The 19,130-nt window shown below is 36.1% G+C and overlaps 1 protein-coding gene across 9 annotated transcripts in view; it reads left to right on the forward strand.

Moving 5' to 3' along the window:
- Nucleotides 1-206: 206 nt before the first annotated feature.
- The window catches only part of KCNT2 (potassium sodium-activated channel subfamily T member 2), a 364,447-nt gene continuing 345,523 nt past the window's right edge, over nucleotides 207-19,130 (forward strand). For all 9 annotated transcript variants that reach the window (XR_009254514.1, XR_009254515.1, XM_058702129.1 and 6 more), the window contains exon 1: nucleotides 207-855. Coding sequence is in view for 7 of the 9 variants with exons in the window: in XM_058702129.1 (XP_058558112.1) it covers nucleotides 761-855 (95 nt within the window). In the remaining 2 variants the exon portion in view is untranslated. The remainder of the gene's footprint in view (nucleotides 856-19,130) is intronic.

A 19,130-nucleotide genomic window follows, 5' to 3' on the forward strand; every position in this document is an offset into this window, starting at 1 on the left:
GGGAACACTCCCCACACCCGGCGGCCCCCGCCTCCCAGAGAAGGGTCTCGAGCCCGGGAATCCTCTAATTAGGCTCGCCCCCATTGGTTGTCCCCAAGGCACCTCCGTGCCGTCACGGTGTTATGCTAATGAGGGGGAGTCTCATTGGCTCGGCCCCCGGCGGCAGCTGCGACGGCTCTGGCGGGGAGAGCCGGGTTGGCCGCGGCTGGGACCAAACGCACGGTCCCTCTCTCGCCGGCTCCTGGCTGTGCCGCGTGCACGCCCGCGCGGGGACCCGCTGCCGGGATTGCCCTCGGAGGAGGCTCCTCGACCCGCCTTTTAGGAAAGTGCCTCCCCAGCCTGCAGCGCGCACGCCCCCTCCCCTCTTTCTAGGCACCGCGCGCTTTCGTTTTTGTTTTTTGTTTTTTTTCCGCGAAGTAACTTTTGCATTCCCGCCTCCCCCGAGTCCTGGGGACCAGAGGCGGTGCCGAGCCTGGGGGCGGTTCCTTGGCAGCGTAGATTCTTGTCAGAGCCAGACTTTTGCTCCTGGGCTCGGTTTGCATCATCCCCATCACACCCTCAGGAGAGAGGATCCAGCCCCCTTTCAGCCTCAGCTTCCGGCTCCGAGCGGACCCCTCCCCCTCCCAGGCCCCTTCCCCTTCCCCGTCCCTCTCCGGACCACGCATCTTGCTAGTCCCCTCCCTCTACTCCGCAGAATTTTCTTTTTCTCTCCCTCCACTCCTCTGTTCGTCGTTTTCTGTTTCCCACTCTTTGAGGAAGGATGGTTGATTTGGAGAGCGAAGTGCCTCCTCTGCCTCCCAGGTACAGGTTTCGGGATTTGCTGCTAGGGGACCAAGGATGGCAAAACGACGACAGGTAAGTGGTGCTGTGCAGTCTTGCTCTGTCAGTACAGCTGAAAAAGGGACAGAGATGGGGAGGCTGAAGAGGGAAGAGGAGACAAGAAAAAGGGAGCCAGAGACGGGAGGAGAGAGAGTTTAAATGGCTTATCCATGTCTTATGATATGTCTCTCCATTTTGACTGTATTGAGCAGTTGCTATAGACAAGGGACTCTTTGCCTTTTCACTTTCTTATCCTTGCAATGTATTTATTGCATTTATTTGGTACTTATTCTTTTGTCTATCTGTGCTTTCCTAGGGTGTGTATAAGGCTGCTACGAGAGGTGCAATACATCCAAATGGCACGCAGTATCAGTGCCGTATAATTTTCATTTTTTCCTTTTAGGTGTTGTTCCTCAAATTCAAAAATGTATTCAAGGTAATTGAAAAAGCACATAAGAAACTTAAAATCTCTTGCACCTGTTTACTAACTCCTTGTCAGTGTTGTCTTGTTAAGGTGTTCACCTGCTGCTGGGAATTTTATACTCTTAACATCTGGAGTTGTAGGTAGACAATTGGTTTAAATATGTAACAGGTAGTTAGGAAAAATGACGTTTTCAGTTGAAAATATTCACTTTGAGCAGGTAACTGTGACTATGATTAATAATGGTGTTTGCATAACATGATCCAACGTTTTCATAATGAATGTGTTTTTAACCTAACTAGTATATATGTCACAAGATTAAAACTTAAGTTTCAAAACTAGAATATTATCAGCAAAATACTGCTCTTGTGTTCTATCTATAGCATCATTGCTTTGCCTCGTCAAACTTCTGAAATTCCTCCGGCTATCTGATTCATTATTTGAAAGACACATTTTATGTTTCATTGAATTTAGTATTTTCTGGAAGTCATTTCATGTATCACATGCCATATGTTTTTGTGTTTAATCTGTGTATACTAACTAGGCTCTCTCAACTCAATTGAAATATTTCCTTGAAGTTTGGTATTAATATTCTATTTTAATTACATAAAAGATCCATTACTGGTCTTGTTCAAAATCTCCCCGTTCAGCACTGTTTTTTTTCTCACCGTTTGAGCTTTCAATACCAACTTCTGACCATATGCACAGAGGCTTTTATATTCGGCATCAATTTTGGACTTCTTTGGTCTCGTATTAGTAATTTGAAGGGATTGGATGTTTCTCAGAGGGTACTATTTCAATGCAATCTCTTAAAGGTAAAACATATATATATATATATATATTTGTTAGAAATTAAAAGAACAAATTCCAGTTTACCAGTATGCTTGGAAAGTAAGGTGTTCTGGTTGACTGAAGATAAGGACATGAATATTAAACAGATTGCAGTGTTAGTTGACTTTTAGATAAACTGTATTGGCCGAGTTTAAATGGCTTATCAAATGCACCATCGTGTTCATAGTGATTGAATCTATATTTGTTACTTGGGGACCTTAGGATCATCACGTAGAATAGAAATCCCCATGGTGGAAAGTGTGAGATGGACTTAATTTCATAGAGAATATATTTTGGATTTGGTGGTGAGAGCGTTGTTTGTTTCTTAATATTGTATCCAAGGTAGAATTGTTCATGTGTCTCCCCTCATTTTTCTAAGGATGCTGAAGATATATTTCAGTAATTGATAATTTTGGTTAGTTGAATACTACCCAAGTAAGTCACTGCTATATTAAAAAAAGTTTTACACATTTAAAATATCTGTTATGATCAAAGTTTCTGCTAAGTTTAACTTACAATCTGGGCCGTATTTACTATTAAAATCAAGTATTAAACATTAAAAAAATTGTTCATCCATTTGACTAGTTTTGTGGCTTCATGAAAACTTAATAGTTAGTTTTGGTTCCATTTGTTGTCCATCTTTGAAGATGAGATCCTTGGATTAATAGTGACTCAGCTTTCAATCCTTTGCTCATTTCTTCACTAGCTGAGTTGTCTTGGGTGAGTCATTCAGCCATTATGAGATTCAATAGTTTCTGTAAGGTACAGAACTAACACTTAGCACTAAGCACTGGCTTGTGTTATATGTTAACTATGCTAATAGTGTGTGTGTGTGTCTGTGTGTGTGTGTGTGTGTGTGTGTAAGGGTATATGTATGTATGTGTGTATGTATGTATTTTAGAGACTAGGAAACTAAATGTATGGGCAATTAAATACTTGTCTTGGTAATATATCTTATGAGTGAAAAGATGACACCGGGGCTCTGTTCTTTGCAACATTCCTCAGGAAGGTCCTCAATTCTTTCCATTTAAGTTGTCTGAAATTGTAAGAATAATTTTACAGCATCCAGCACAGTTTAGGTGCTCATTAAATGTTAGTTCCCTTCTTCACTTCCTATTTGCAGTATTCAATTATTTTTTAAATTTTTCTTCAGAATCATTAATTAATATGCAGTAAGTAAGGTCATCTTTTTTTGTCTTTCATATGCTCATAAATTTCTCTTTGCAACTGAATCTGAGTAGCCTTCTTGTTTGACTCTGTTATCATGTGCTCAATTCCTGTGGAGCTGAGGAGAAAGCACTCTTTCATGTAAGAATAGGTAGATGATTTATACCAATGGATACATTTAGTGTTTTGTCCATATTCTCTAGGCTATTTTCTATGAATAGTCTCTGCCTGAGGTTTTTTGTTTGCTTTTTCCCCCTGGTCTCAGAAATTCCCCAGGTCTTGGAGAACAAGCCAGAAGTGCCATTGAGTAAATAAGGAATTGTTAGATAAATACCTTAGCTTTCTAACTTCTGGTTGGATAATTCTAAAGCATATTCTACACTGTGTCCAATGGGACTGAGCTCCAGTTGCCCACAGTGGTAATTGGTTTGATATTACAAGCTTTATTGGCTTTCTTCCCCCTCTCCCCTACTGGGGAGATCAGTTCTGGGATCTGTTCCCAAATAAACTACTTATGCTCCAATCCTTAGCTCAAGATATGCGCTGGGGGAATCTGAACCAAGGTGGGTATCTTTTCCGTCTAGAGTAACATCCTAGAAATGGTGGAGGAATTAGCTGATGGGAAAGTAGACACTTTCTACCTTGCTCTTCTTGTTAAGAATTTTAAATTAAATCTTAGTAGGGCATGATTGATTGGAATGTGCAAATGAGTAAAGCATACTACTTTACCCCACAGATTTTCTGTAAACTAACCTTGGATACTTCACTTAAATTTATACTCTACCATCTTTTGGTAGGGAAAAACACACATGCTTAAGTGCATATGTAATGTACATGTGACGTGTATATGTGTGTGTGTGTGTATATGTATAGACTTTGTGTGTGTGTATCAATGCCATTTTTATATAATTATGTCTCCCTGAATTGCATTCTGGTAACCTTTTCTGAGTAGGACATAAAAGAACCGAGTTAGACATAGCATTGTAGATAACTGCACATTTAGCACATGAATAACGTAAGACTCTGAGGCCATGAAATAAGTTTGAGAGTTGCTAAATAAGAACACTGCTAAAGCCTAGAGATATCTGTTGCAGGTATGCCTCACATTTATTTCTTTGGCATCCTGAGTAAAATAAAAAAGTCTAATTCAGGTGGTCCGTGTGATATTTCTTTAATGATCATTTATCCATTCAGCTAATATTTGACTACATGCTGCATCTCAGGGCCTTATCAAGTTAGGTTTTAGGAAGAATATAAGGAGGAATATGGAACAGTGCTTTGTCAGGTGTTCACAGATGGAGAGATAAGCTCCCCTCACCCAAATATTGACAGTATTGTTTATGTTACGCTGTTTTTGCAGAATTTCAATTTTAAGACTGTCAAGAAGATCATGTACCCTTTGTAGATAGAATAGTCAGTGTTGGTTGGAAATAAAGTCCCTGTATTAGGGATGGCTCAAAGTGTTCAAAATCATTTGAATCTAGTACTTAGGATACTTAGTATCTTCAAAGTTACTCTGTGATTAAAATATGACTAGAGACAGAATTTATCTGGTTTTATATGGAAGCCATTCTGTAATATGTAGAATTGTAGCAGTGTTATAATCTATTGTTTTCTGTTTTAATGTTTCTATGATTCACAAAACAATAAAGATTTAGAATGTTCTCTTGCAGTTAAGGATTGGTAAATTTCAAGTTTTAAATGCGTTAAGACAGAACAAGTCTTCATCGTGACTTAATGTTAAAATTTGGAACACAGTGCATTTGATGTGGATAAATTGTCATCACTGTTGATAAATTACTGTTAATGGACAATTCTTGTTGCAGTCATACAGGAGTAGGGCTTTTATTTAATTAACACCATTCAGTTTTCAAATATCTGGTCGGTTGTTTCAACTCCAGTCATTTTAAGTGTAACTTTCATATTTTATAGGTGGCAGTTAAAAGTGATGTAAGCAAGTCACCTAATGTATTGTAGTAATAATTGAAAATATAAAAGGATTTGACAAAGAGTGCAATCCAGTCAATTAATAGTTTAAGAAGTATTTATAAAATGGTGAAAATGTTTGGATAGCTTTTGGAGTATGTGTAATTTTAAATATCATACAGTGCAAGTATATTACTTTATATAATAAAATTGGAACAATGGATTTGGAATGGCACATTTATATAACCTACCAATTTTGTTTCTCATAACAAAATTATATATTATTTTGAAAAGTAGTTGTTTGATATAAAGTACTTATTCTAAACTTGTAAGTTCAGGCCATTAAAATATACACTTTTAAAATATTTTGTGTTAGTAAAAAGGAATGAAATGTTATTTTTACTATTTATATAGTGGAGTCAACTTTTCATATGCGGTATCTATAAAAATGGTTTAAGTATTATTAAGAGAATCTAGATAATGTTGTATTTCTTAGCACTATTATATTAAGGGAAATCTCCATGAATAAGGCAATAAAAAATTACCTACTACTGAAGTAGGTAGTGGTGAAAAAGACTTTAGATTATATATATATATATATATATATATGGTATAATATATACAATGCAGAGAAATATGCATTTTTAGTAATTTTTGTTTATCAATACTTACCAGGAATTTTTTTTAATATAAAAAAGTATATGATTTCTTCCTTTTGACCTGATCTTATAAACTGAAATGTGGCTTTTCAGATTACATAGAATTTACTTATTTTTATTTTTATTTTTTTTACATAAAATTTACTTTTAAAGTGTGATCCATTTACCCACTCTCATATATATATCCACTTTCTGTATATGCTTATGTGTTAATAACACCTGTTCTGTATTATACTTATAACTTTTCAGAGTACTTCTACATATAATAAGTCTTGAATAAGGGAGGTTGGGAGGTAGTAATTTCATTTTCTACATAAGTTATTTGACGTTTTAAGGAGATTAAACTTTCTACTAAATAATTTCTCTATAGTTTCAAATTAGTCTTGAGGATAGATGCAAAAACATAATTCTTTATGGATGACCAGCAAAATGACTTCAGCTAACTTGTCTTATCAAAATTATTAACACACTTTCCCTCTTTTTTGTTAGTAATGTCATTCAGCTTCTGCAAAAGTACGTTTGAAGGATAGTTGGAAAATAGTGCAGATGAAGGCTGAACACTTACAGCTTTCGTCTTCATTATTAGTACAAAATAAAAATTAACTAACAATGTATTTAGTCATAAGGTGTGACTGTAGCTTAGGCCATGCTTTTATTCTCTTGCTGTTAATAGTGAATGTGATAGTTTTATTGACTTTTCCAAATCATGTTCTTGTCTATTAAAATGTTTTACATGTTCATAAATCACTTTGTCATTGGTGGTTAATTGTTTTTATTAGTGTATTTATGTATTCCCAACATTGTCTTAATTATGCACCATCCTTCTCTAAGGTTACTTTTAGAAAATGAAATCTAACCAGTTGCTTTATGTATTTATAGTTTGAAATTAAATTAGCTTGGCCTCTTCTGAGCATATTTATTTATTTATTTTTAAGTTTGTTTGCTTGTTTATTTATTTAGTAAGTAATCTCTACATCCAACATGGAGCTGCAACTCATGACTCAGACCAAGAGTCACATGCTTTTCCCATTGAGCCAGCCAGGTGCTCTACATGAGCAATACTTAATACTTTAATCAAGATGTTTTTTAGAGATGCCTGGGCGCTCAGTTGCTTAAACATCAGACTCTTGATTTTGGCTCAGGTCATGATCTCATGGTGGGTGGTGGGTGAGTTCGAGCCCCGTGTTGGGCTCTGCACTGTGTCAGCATAGAGCCTGCTTGGAATTCTCTTTCCTTCTCTCTCTGTCCCTACTCCGTTCATTTTCTCTCTCTCTCTCTCTCAGAATAAATAAATAAACTTAAAGAAATTAACAAAAATAAATTTTAAAATTTTTTTTTTTCAACGTTTTTTATTTATTTTTGGGACAGAGAGAGACAGAGCATGAACGGGGGAGGGGCAGAGAGAGAGGGAGACACAGAATCGGAAACAGGCTCCAGGCTCCAGGCTCCGAGCCGTCAGCCCAGAGCCTGACGCGGGGCTCGAACTCACAGACCGCGAGATCGTGACCTGGCTGAAGTCGGACGCTTAACCGACTGCGCCACCCAGGCGCCCCAACAAAAATAAATTTTAAAAGATGTTTGTAAACTAATGCTTTTACTGAGTTTTAAGTTGCTAATTAAAAATAATCAAAATAATAGATGATGATCCAGAAAGACAATTACTTTTACTTTTTGACAAGCCTTGACTTGATATGGGTTATTTTTATTTTTTTTTAAATGGATCATGAAAACAACAATTCTTTTCACAAGGATCTTAATCATCAGATAGCAATAAAGTTGCAACGGAAGAGAAAATCACTTGGAGGACAGAGTGAAAAAGCAAAGGTGCATCTAGAGCACTGATCACATCTCATCCTCAGTACCAATTCAGGATTGGTTGTGTGGAACTGTAGAAAGTGAGATGTAAGTGAAGGTAGGGGATGTGGAGTCCTTTTGCATACTGAATGTACTGTTTCAGTAGGGTAGCTATGGATAAGCAGGGCCGGAAATGTCTAATTTGCATATATATCTCATGTGGCAGAGTGACCATGTGCTTGCTTGCAGCAGATGAATAAAAACCCAGGCTCCATGAAGGCAAAGAAAGCACTGAAAATGGCATCAGATCCTTTGCATCTGATCATCTAGAAGCATAAGAGTGGATTCGAAATTTCTGACCTTGATTCCTCAGTAACTAGATAGAACTATAACAAGCCGACTTGTAAAGAGAATCTAAGATGTAGTATAATTTCAAGGGAAGGAGGAACCACTGCACATACTTGGAAAAATAAATCATTCATGTAAACAAATTCAGTGCACCAGTGGTATTAGATTTATTTGTTTCCTTTGGCTTAGAAATACAGATGGGTTTGGAGTTGGGAAGTGAGTCAGTTAGAGGCTGGAAAGCCCTAGTTGCCTGAAAGGAGTAGGGGGAAAATGCTCCTGAGTATAGGGGGGAAAGAGGACAGGGAGATTTCTTTCCACAGTTTTGTCTTGGATCGATCACATTTATCTTTACCTATTTGTGACAAATAGAAGCAGTGAAGGTAAACAGAAACAAACCCAGACTGTCAAGCTCAGCTTGTCTGTAGGGGACTGTGGCTGGCATCAAGTCCCCCATTCTTTGACCTTTTCTTGTTTAGAGTCTTCACTGGGCTTCTCTTTGGGACTGTGCTTTAGTGCTCTGCACCATTGCAGTTATGACATGGCTTTAAAGAGTGAGAATCATGCCCTCTGTGTATGCATTCCTTAAACTCAGAGTTGTATTACTTCCAATTTTCACAGTATGTAAATGTGTATAAGAAATGGATTTTGCATACAAAGCCAAAAAGCAGTGCATCTAAGAAATAAGGGACTGTTTGTTCTTGGCTTTCTTGTACTGGACTTTGCACAGAGTCATAAAGATGAATTGTTATTACAGGGGCACACTTAGCCCATCTTGTAAATCACTGTGTGAATAGGGATAAGAGAGGATTAACACATTTCAACCTCATTTGACTCCCTGTGGGAAAACTTGTAGATTGTCCACATATTGCAGACAACCAGTTATTAACAACAGGGACCAGATGTGTGGTTTAATAATGGACAACCTGCTGTCTCGGGCCTGCCAAAAACTGAAATACCACTCGATTCCCTAGGAATCACATAAGGTGATCAGTAAGCTGCACAAGTACCAGTGAAGAGTGATGGCAACGACTTTAATCACTGCTGTAACATGTGGTGATTACATTGGCAAATTATAAAGGGGAGCTTTCAGTATATATATTCTTTCTATTTCTTGCCTATCTCTCCACAGGGGTTCATGTGTCATTTCACCTATTTCTGCTGAAAATACAGAAGATCAAGTGAAAACCAATGGTACTGAATTAGTAGTTATATAGGTAGGGAACATTTATCAAGAGCTTAATGTATGCCACACACTGTTCTAAGCATGTTACATGTATTATTTCATTTAATCTTCACACCAGCTCTGAGGAATTCTGTTATTTGCCCCTTTTTATGGATGAATTATCTGAGGCACAGAAATGTATAGCTTGTTCTAAGTTACATAATCACAAAAGGTAGAATCAGAATCTAATTATTATGCCTGTCAACTGTGTTTAGAATGTAAACAGATGTGATTTAATGCTATTAAATAACAGGACAAAATACAAACAAATGTAAATGCTTTTAAAGGTAGAAAAAAGTCATATAGCATCTCGATCCCTCTGGGCCCCATATTACAATGATTAACTCAAAAGAAAAGCTATGGAATTTTCAAAGTTGGTAATATTTTCTGGGAGAAAATAAGTTCTTTTCTTTAAATGGAAAGCATTGTTCTTTTGATAGTCTGGAGAGAGTGGATTAAAATAAGAAATTAGTAAAACAACTAAAACAGATTTTATTTAAACAAAGTATAGATGAATCAAAAAGGCATCATATAAGGTCATACAATTAACTTACTAATATTCTTAAACTGTTCACTTTAGAAGGTTTGGTCAAGGTCATCCATTTCCCATAGCTCTTTGTTACTTTAGTTAATCTACAATTGTCTTTCTTTAGATTTGGGTGGATGTTTTGTTTGTTTTTTGTATGTTCCTTAGTAGAACATTGGAGTTTCTTACTTACACTTCTACTGTTTAAGGTATTTGTACATGGATGAAATTCATTTTTCTCAGCCACTCTTCTGGTGATAATGAAAACTGTCCCTATGGGGGCACCTGGGTGACTCAGTCGGTTGAGCGTCCGACTCTTGGTTTCAGCTCAGGTCATGATCTCACAGTTTTGTGGGTTCAAGCCCCACATCGGGCTCTGTGCTGGTAGTGCAAAGCCTTGTTGGGATTCCCTGTCTCCCTCTGTCTCTCTGCCCCTCCCCCACTTGGGCTCTCTGTCTGTCTCTCTCTCAAAATAAATAAATAAACTTAAAAAATTAAAAAATACCCTCTCGCTATGAGGTTTAAATGGGGGTAATGTAAAATTACTGACTGTGAGTTTAACACGTAACCCTACCTATTAGTTTCATCTATTCCAAAGAAAATTTGCAGTGGTTCATATAAATACATGCAATAGGATAAAATAAATTGAAAATACAACAGAGAGAAAAGATAATAAGGGGGAAAAAACCAAATCAGGTGTAGAGTTGATACACAATGTGAATCTATGAGTTCCTATATTGTTACTGGAGATGGACCTCAAAATTAGCCAGAGCAAAGAAGACATGATCAGTTGCCTAAGATGAGAAATAAACTAGTAGTTCAAGAGAAATACAGCTTTACTTGGTGTGCAGGCTGAAAAGACATTGCTCCTGTGGATCTTCAGTTAGTGTGCACTATCCTCATTCTCTCTCCTATCATAAAAGAATAGCAAGTTTCATAAGACTTTTGTAATGTCTTTATTGCCAGGTCCTGATATAATTAGAAAGAATTACTCACTTGAAGTAGATTTTCAGGACACTCATAAATGTATTTCAGTTATATCTTGTAGGACAATAAAGGGAACACTTGAGATTACTGATGGATTATGAGCCTTTCATGTATCTTTAAAATTTTTTTAAGTAGTCTTATACTACTCAAAGTGATCTGTAGGTTCAGTGCATTCCTTTTCAATACACCAATAGTGTTTTTCACAGAACTAGAACCAAGAATCCTAAAATGTATGTGAAAGACCTTGTGTAACCAAAGCAACTTTGAGAAGGAATAACAAAGCCGGAGGCATCACAATTCCAGATTTCAAGATATGCTACAGAGCTATAGTAATCAAAACAATATGGTACAGGCACAAAAATAGACACATAGATCCATGGAACAGGATAGAAGGTCTGGAAATAAACCAGCACATATGTGGTCAGTTAATCAACTGCAAAAGAGGTAAAGATACCAAATAAGGAAAAGATAGTCTCTTTAATAAATGTTGGGAAAACTGGACAGCTACATGCAAAAGAATGAAACTTGGCCACTCTCTTATACAATACACAACAATAAACTCAAAATGGATCAAAGACCTAAATGTAGGACCTGAAACCATAAAACTCCTAAAAGAAAATATAAGCAGCAATCACTTGGACTTTGCTCTTAGCAACATTTTTCTGAATAAGTCTCCTAAGGCAAAGGAAAAAAAAAAAAGCAAAAACAGTCTACATTAAACTGAAAATCTTTTGCACAGTGAAAGAAACCCATCAACAGAATGAAAAGGAAGCCTACTGAATGGGAGAATATATTTGTAGACTGTATATCCAATAAGGGGTTGCTATTCAAAACATATAAAGAACTCGTACAAGTCAATACCAAGGAAACCCAGATAATCCAATTAAAAAATGGGCAGAGGGCCTGAACAGACATTTTCCCAAAGAAGACATACAGTTGGCCAACACAGACGCAGAAAAAGATGCTCAACATCACCAATTGTCAGGGAAATGCAAATGAAATGAGATATCACCTTACACCAGTCAGAATATACAGTATCAAAATGACAAGAAATTACAAATGCTGGTGAGGATGTGGAGAAGGAGGAACCCTCATGCACTGTTTGTCAAATGGAAGTTGGCGCAGCCACTGTGGAAAAATTGAAAATAGAAATACCATATGATCCAGTAATTCCACTACTGGGTATTTATCCAAATAAAATGAAGACACTAATGCACCCCTATGTTTATGGCAGATATGGAAGCAAGCTAAGTGCCTATCACTAGGTAAATGGATAAAGTTAAACACACACACACACACACACACACACACACACACACACACACACACTATAATGTTAACCATATAAAAGAATGAAATCTTGTCATTTGTGACAACATGGATAGACCTAGAGGGTATTAAGCTAAGTGAAATAAGTCAGAGAAAGACAAATATGCGATTTCACTTATATGTGGAATCTAAAAAACCAAATAAAAACAGAAACAGACTCATAAATACAGGGAGCATCCTGGTGGTTGCTGTAGGGGGGATGGGAGGGCAAGTGGAATAGGTGAAGGGGATTAAGAGGTACAAATTTCCAGTTATAAAATAAATCATAGGGATGAAAAGTACAGCATAGGGAGTATCATCAATAATACTCTAATGTATGGTGATAGATGGTAACTACACTTATCACGAGCATTGAATAATGTATGAAATTGATGAATCACTATGTTGTACACCTGAAACAAATATGACATTGTATGTCAACTAAATTTCAATTAAAAAAAAAAAAGATTCACATTAACAAAATGGGGAGGGCATCAAAACCAAACTTGGTCTATTTCATGATAGTTTTAAAAACATGAATGCATTCACTAAACTAAATTTAGTTAACTAAAAAAAAAACCCAAAACTTTAAAAAATATAAATGACTTTGATTAATAAATAAGAATGCAGGGAGTTTAGAGTTGATATTCCTTGTTGTGCACCTGAGTGTAAGCATTGTCAGTAGAGGCTAGGATGGACATAGCTTTATGGAGAGTCTACAAAGATTCTAACCAAAACATAAGACTGAATTGTGGTCACTCTCACCTCCTAACAGACATTGGATTGTTTCTTTTCACACAAATGCCTATGGTAAATACCATAGTATTTAGCATTCTGTTAAGACTTTGTAAGTATCCTGAATTTACTTATGGATTTACTTATATTATATTATATATATGTATGTATATATATGTATATATATATGTATATATATAAAGTGCATAATTATAAAGCAGACTTCTGGTTGCTAAGTAATTGATAAAATGTAACCCCAAACTACATATTTTTTCAATTTACCCATCACCAATCTCACTATAATCTCCCTGAGTTTTCCATTTCACAACTTGGCAGTGGTTTTGTATTTTCTTTTTGAGCTCACTTTTCCTAAATGCTTGATCTCCATTTCTTCTTTTTTGATAGGATTTCACTCCTTTTTATATTTAAGTGAACAGAACACTTGCCAGCGTGCTTCATTGTTTGGAGTCTGTTCTATGCACCCCACTTCTAACAATGTTCCATCGCCAGTTCAATCCCCACTTAACCCTTGTATCTTTATCATAGTCTTCTTGAATGTGATTTTAACACATAGCCGTGTTTTAAAACCTATGCTATGTCACTAATGCTTATCCTATGAAATTTAAGCCACCGAGTTCAGTACTCAGTGATCTTCATTAATTGATTCCTTCATTATTTTTTCCTAAACTGCCTTTTAGAGTTTAATCAGTGTCATTATTCACAGAAATCACCCCTTGCCTCACATGCTAATGGCTGCTGACATGCTTGTATCATACTATGACCTGATGCTGTACTGAATCTCTTCCTGTTCACGTCATCCCCTTTTTCATGACTGTACCCTGAATTAGACACAAAGCCAGAGTTACTAAAAACATTTTCCAAATCAGGCTTTTCAGTATATTTTGCTTATTTTTTTTTAAAAGTCTGCATATTTTTCTGTTGTTTTGCAATTACTCATGTCATTTCAGGTTTAACATATATCTTTCTAGGGAAAGAGCTGTGTCTTCAGTTCATTTTGGATCCTCTTATATATTAACACAAGCGGTTTACACAAAGACTTCCAAAATATCAATTCTGTAAAGTACTTTTAAAAGGAAAGAAAGTCACAGTTCTGAATATGTAAGTGTACCACTTATATACATATATACATTATTATAGTAAAAATAGAGGTCACTTAAATTTGAGACTTTTTTTCCTTCATGGAAAAAAAAGTAGTTTTTTAAAGCTTATTCTAAAGCCAGGTCTGGTAGTTTGACTTGAAAATGCCTTTTCTACATCTAGTTTGATATTCACAAGGAGCTTTCCTTTGGAAATGGCAAAGCAGAATGTGCTTCAGTCCATAATTCATACTGTGACAGTTCAAATGACTGTTAAAGTGAATTCTGAAATTTGCATGGGGAACAGCTCTGTGAAAGCCATCAATCTGCGTGACAGCCAGCAGTGCCATCGTCCAAGGGACTTGTGGAGGTGTGAAAGATCAACTCCTCTCCTGCTCACTTAGGTAGTGGTAATAATACTTATATAATTGGGATGAACAGAAGGGGGGCTTTTTTTTTTTTGGTCTTAAATCTTATAAAAATTTTTTTCTTATTGAGGAACAGTGCTTACACTAGTTTACAGTGTATTTAATTTTGCGGTGTTAACATGAATAGGATGATTTCCTGGAGGAATAAAAACGTGAGATGTATCAGTGACAGTTATCTAAGCATGTTCTGAGTCCTTGAATAGAAGGCACATTATTCTAAAACATGTATATTCCTGTTATTACTCTCTTTCCTAAGTCAGATCCTTACCTATTTGTTTTTGTCACATGGAATGACCCCTTTGATTTAACTTCACTCCTCCTTTTCAGTGCTGGAAAGAAGCTTGTCAGACATCTCTTTACACTTGCAGCTTTACTGCCACATGGAAGGTAGGAGAGAGACAAATTCTAATCACTTACAGAATTATATAATTAAAAGTATGCTTAAAAAAGACTAATTAAAACATTCATTATAAAGTTGTTCTGACTTGCTGATTCTATTCCTTCTGCAACATATTCCAAGTAATGTCTCCTTTTAGTAAATTCACATAGTGAAGTGAGGGGAAGCTCCCTTTGTGCCTCCCAAACTGTGTTCAATTGAACTTACTTCTGCTACCAGTGAGGCGTGATGATGTATGAGAAATATTTGAATGATATGATCCCACGCTCACACTATCCTTGAGCTGGTATTGTGTTGGAGGGATAAGACTTACAAAGTAACTACTATATAAATTAGAACATGGTACATCAGTATTATGGGAGTTTTGGAAAAGCTTCTTGGAGAGTTCTAGGGAGAAAGTAAATTTTATATATTAGGATTCATTTATTAGAAATAAAGTAGTAATGGCTAGCACAAAGGTTCAGTGGGTCTTCCACAGGGCATATTCTAGGAAAACATGCAGTTATGAGACTAATTTGGAAACTATCGGACACATGAGGATCAGTAATGGATATTAATAGTTTTGGGGGAAAGATTGTAGGAGACTTGTATTGCCAAGTGAAAGTGTTTGTTTTTTTGTACACTTTGGAGAATTGTTGAACAGCTTTAAATAAGTGGTATAAAAATTGTAGCTTCAGTGGAATTATTGCTTTGGAACTATGTGTAAGGGTTCAGAAGAAAAAAAAGTGGGGAGATTAAACTGGTTAGTGGGCTAAAAGAGATAGAACAGGGATAATGAAAATTGATAAAAATATCCAATAGAAAACTTTGGAATTATCATTAACAAATTTGAGAATGAGTTAGGGCGAAGAATATCAATGTTTTGAAATGAGAAGAAATACAAAAAAGTGTCATGTTCACTCAATACAGTCTGATATTACATATTTGGATTATAAATTCTAGGAGGCAAAATTTCTAGTGTGTAGTATCTAATTATGCCGTGCAAAGCATTCAAGAAAGGTGCGACTTAGTATACACACTTTTGTTATTGATCAAATGTAATTCAATCCAACAAGCAATAGCTAAGCCCTGACCATGAGTTGTGGTATGTGCTAATATCTCTGAAAACAAAGAATAAGATGTTGCCAACCTTCACTTATCTCAGAAAGGGAAGAAGGACAAATAACAAATAATTATTGTATAGCATACTATATTAGGAATAATACAAGTTTTGAACAAATTATGAAGTTAGCACGGAAGAAGAACGATTATGTGATGGTATTCTGTATGCATAATATGTACACGTAAAAGCTACTACATTGTATTTTGACCTTTTAAAATTTATTGTTTTTGGATTCTTTACAACATGACTAGAAAGGTAAAGCAATCCCACATGCATTTTATAGGTAGAAACTCAACTAAAAAGAACTTAAATACCCAGCACAAATAGCAGAAATTCTCTACTGATTCTTGTAATTGCAAGTTATAGAAAAGCACTCTAAGATAATAATAATTAATACACTCTAAAAACAAGAATTCTGGGGCTAGAGTAGTTTCAGGGTTGGCTTTAGAACCCAGGATATTTCCATTTTACCCTTGACATCCCCTGACAGATGTTACTTATTTATCTTTGGCACTGGTCCCCCTTAGTCCCAGAAGGTCTGTTCTAGTTCCAAGTATGGTATACAGTGACAAAGTCCAGAGGTGGACAAAAGAATTGTCCTTGTCTTATACCCTTATTTAAAGTGAGAAAATTCAGTGCCAGAAGCATTGCAACAGATTTACTCTCATGTGCTATTGAATAGAATTGGTTTTGTGTCATGCCCATGCCCATGCCCAAATAAAACCATGGTGAGGGTAATGAGACCAGTATGAATAGCTTAGAACAGTTTCATTCAACCTCTGGGACTGGAGGTAAACTCTGCCTGCTTGAAATAACTCTGCCACTTCTAGATAAATGAACAAAATCAGAATTGTTTATGGAAGAAAAATGTGTGTGTGTGTGTGTGTGTGTGTGTGTGTATGTGTGTGTGTGTGTATGTGTGTGTGTGTGTTTAGGTAGGTGAGGAGGGATGCAAGTTGGGCAAGAGATGATGGCTATCATGAGGTAGGGAACCCACTGTTATAATTCCAAGTATAATTTTAACTTAGAGTATACTTTTTAAAACATGTGATAGTTTTCCTTCACTTTTGAGCAGCTTTCAGAGGAAATTATAATTTCTCCTGGTATTCTAAGTCTCTTGATAAATAGAATGGCTCAACATGTGAGTGCTCTCAAATTCCCTTAAAGAAATTGTAATGTAATATACACTACCTCAACTTGTAACTGGGTCCTTTGGAAAATGGTAAGTCACTCTGAATTGCCTCTGTGGTACATTGATGAATGGATCTCGAGAATGCAAATCTTTTAACAAAATCAGCATTTAATTGTATATGTGTTAAGGAAGTTTTGGTATTTTCAGTGCTGGGTAGTAGATGATAGGAAGGGAATATGTGTATAAGCTATAGCTGAGGTGAAATCTTCCTTACTGGCAAGTGACTTAGAAGCAGCAACTTTGTTTTACCTAGAAATTTTAAACTAGATCAGCCATCAGGATTATGAGTAATGGAACATTCAGGTTCCTAACTGAAAAGTCATTCTTTATCTGGGAGAGCATGTCCCACATTATCAGGAGATCATGGAAGAAAACCCTGAAGGTTCTGCCAGGTTATGGGGGTAGCAGGAGGTCCAAGCTCCAGAGGAGGAGGTGGTGGTGGGGGGCTAGGGCCGTCTTCTAAAACCTGGCCTGTATCCCAGGGACTATGGCACTATATCTCTGTCTTATAATCAGCCATTAAATCAGACAAGTGTAATTTGTCCTGCTCGTTAATAAATATATTATCTGGCAGTAGCAAGTATCTGTTGCTTACTTAAAGCAGATTGTGGGAATTTTATATAATCTTCCCTCTTCCTCTCCCCTGCTGTCCTTTTATATTTTTTGCTGGTTTGGCATATTTAAAATGGGTTATGTGAAAGGTCATAACCAAGTGTGGGGAGAGGTAAAGCTGGACTAGTATTATATACTTAGTTTTATTCCTTTTAATTTCTATTTTAACATTTTAGTGATTTCCCCACGTCTAGAGGGCTATGCTGTTTTTAAAACAACAATGGCTACAAAAATGCTTTCTCTGGTATTGGAATGAGGAAAGCAAGAGGAATGTCAGTGTTATTTTATTAAAAAAAATAGCTATGGAAAGAGCCCAAATGTCCATCAACTGATGAATGGATTAAGATATATCTATATCTATATCTATATCTATATCTATATCTATATCTATATCTATATCTATGTATATCTATGTATATCTATATAGATATAGATATATATAGATATATAGGTACATATATATACACACACACACAAAATGGAATACCACTCTGAGATGAAAAAGAATGAAATCTTACCATTTGCAACAACATGGATAGAACTGGAGGGTATAAGGCTAAGTGAAAGAAGTCAGTCAGAGAAAGACAGGTATCATATGATTTCACTCATAGTGGAATTTGAGAAACTTAACAAATGATCATAGGGGAAGGGAAGGAAAAATAAGATTAAAACAGAGAGGGAAGCAAACCATAAGAGACTCTCAAGTACAGAGAACAAACTGAGGATTGATGGGGATGGATGGGCAGAGGGTGGAGAAAATAGGTGATGGGCATTAAGGAGGGCACTTGTTGGGATGAGCCCTGGGTGTTATATATAAGTGATGAATCACTGGATTCTACTCCTGAAGCCAAGACTACACTGTATGTTAGCTAACTTGAGGATTAAAAAAATGGCTTTCAGAAGGTTTATAGGAGCACATCCTAGGTAATGCTTAGTAAAAATTGATTTAAATATTTATATGCCTAAAGAGCTCTTTTAATGAAATGGGATTAGTATGGTAGGTTATAAATTCAATAGCTGACACAATGAAAGAAATAGACTGTTAGATCTATTCAAAACATCTATAGAGATCCAAGAATATTAAAGATATGCATGAGTAGCCAAATATAATAAGTGTTAATGAATATACTAAGTGTCACAAATACATATGATTTTATAAGGAAGGAGCAGCTTCAAGATTGAGCACGATGGGGTGGTCTCAGAAGGGTTGGTGTGTGCTTGGATGGACAACCCAAAGATAGCTAGTTTTACAACTAGTTTTATAACAAAAACAAGGCAGGATGTTATATTTAAGCTTATTTGAAAATTCAGTTGCTAATAAATTTATCAAATTTTATCTTTTATTTTAAAAATCAAGTTTTGGTCTTTAATACTTCTAAAGTACAAATACTATGCTAAATAGTTTTTTTTTGAGAACGCTTTAATGCAGTTAGGACATTTTAATGAGCACATAAAATCTTTGACTATTATACACATATACACATTTATTTTGTACATGTTGACTTTCAGGGTTATGTTTACAGGAACGGGGTTATACCAGAGAAGATACAGTTTTGTTA

The sequence above is a fragment of the Neofelis nebulosa genome, chromosome 15 (genome assembly GCF_028018385.1).
Source record: "Neofelis nebulosa isolate mNeoNeb1 chromosome 15, mNeoNeb1.pri, whole genome shotgun sequence".
NCBI lineage: Eukaryota > Metazoa > Chordata > Mammalia > Carnivora > Felidae > Neofelis > Neofelis nebulosa.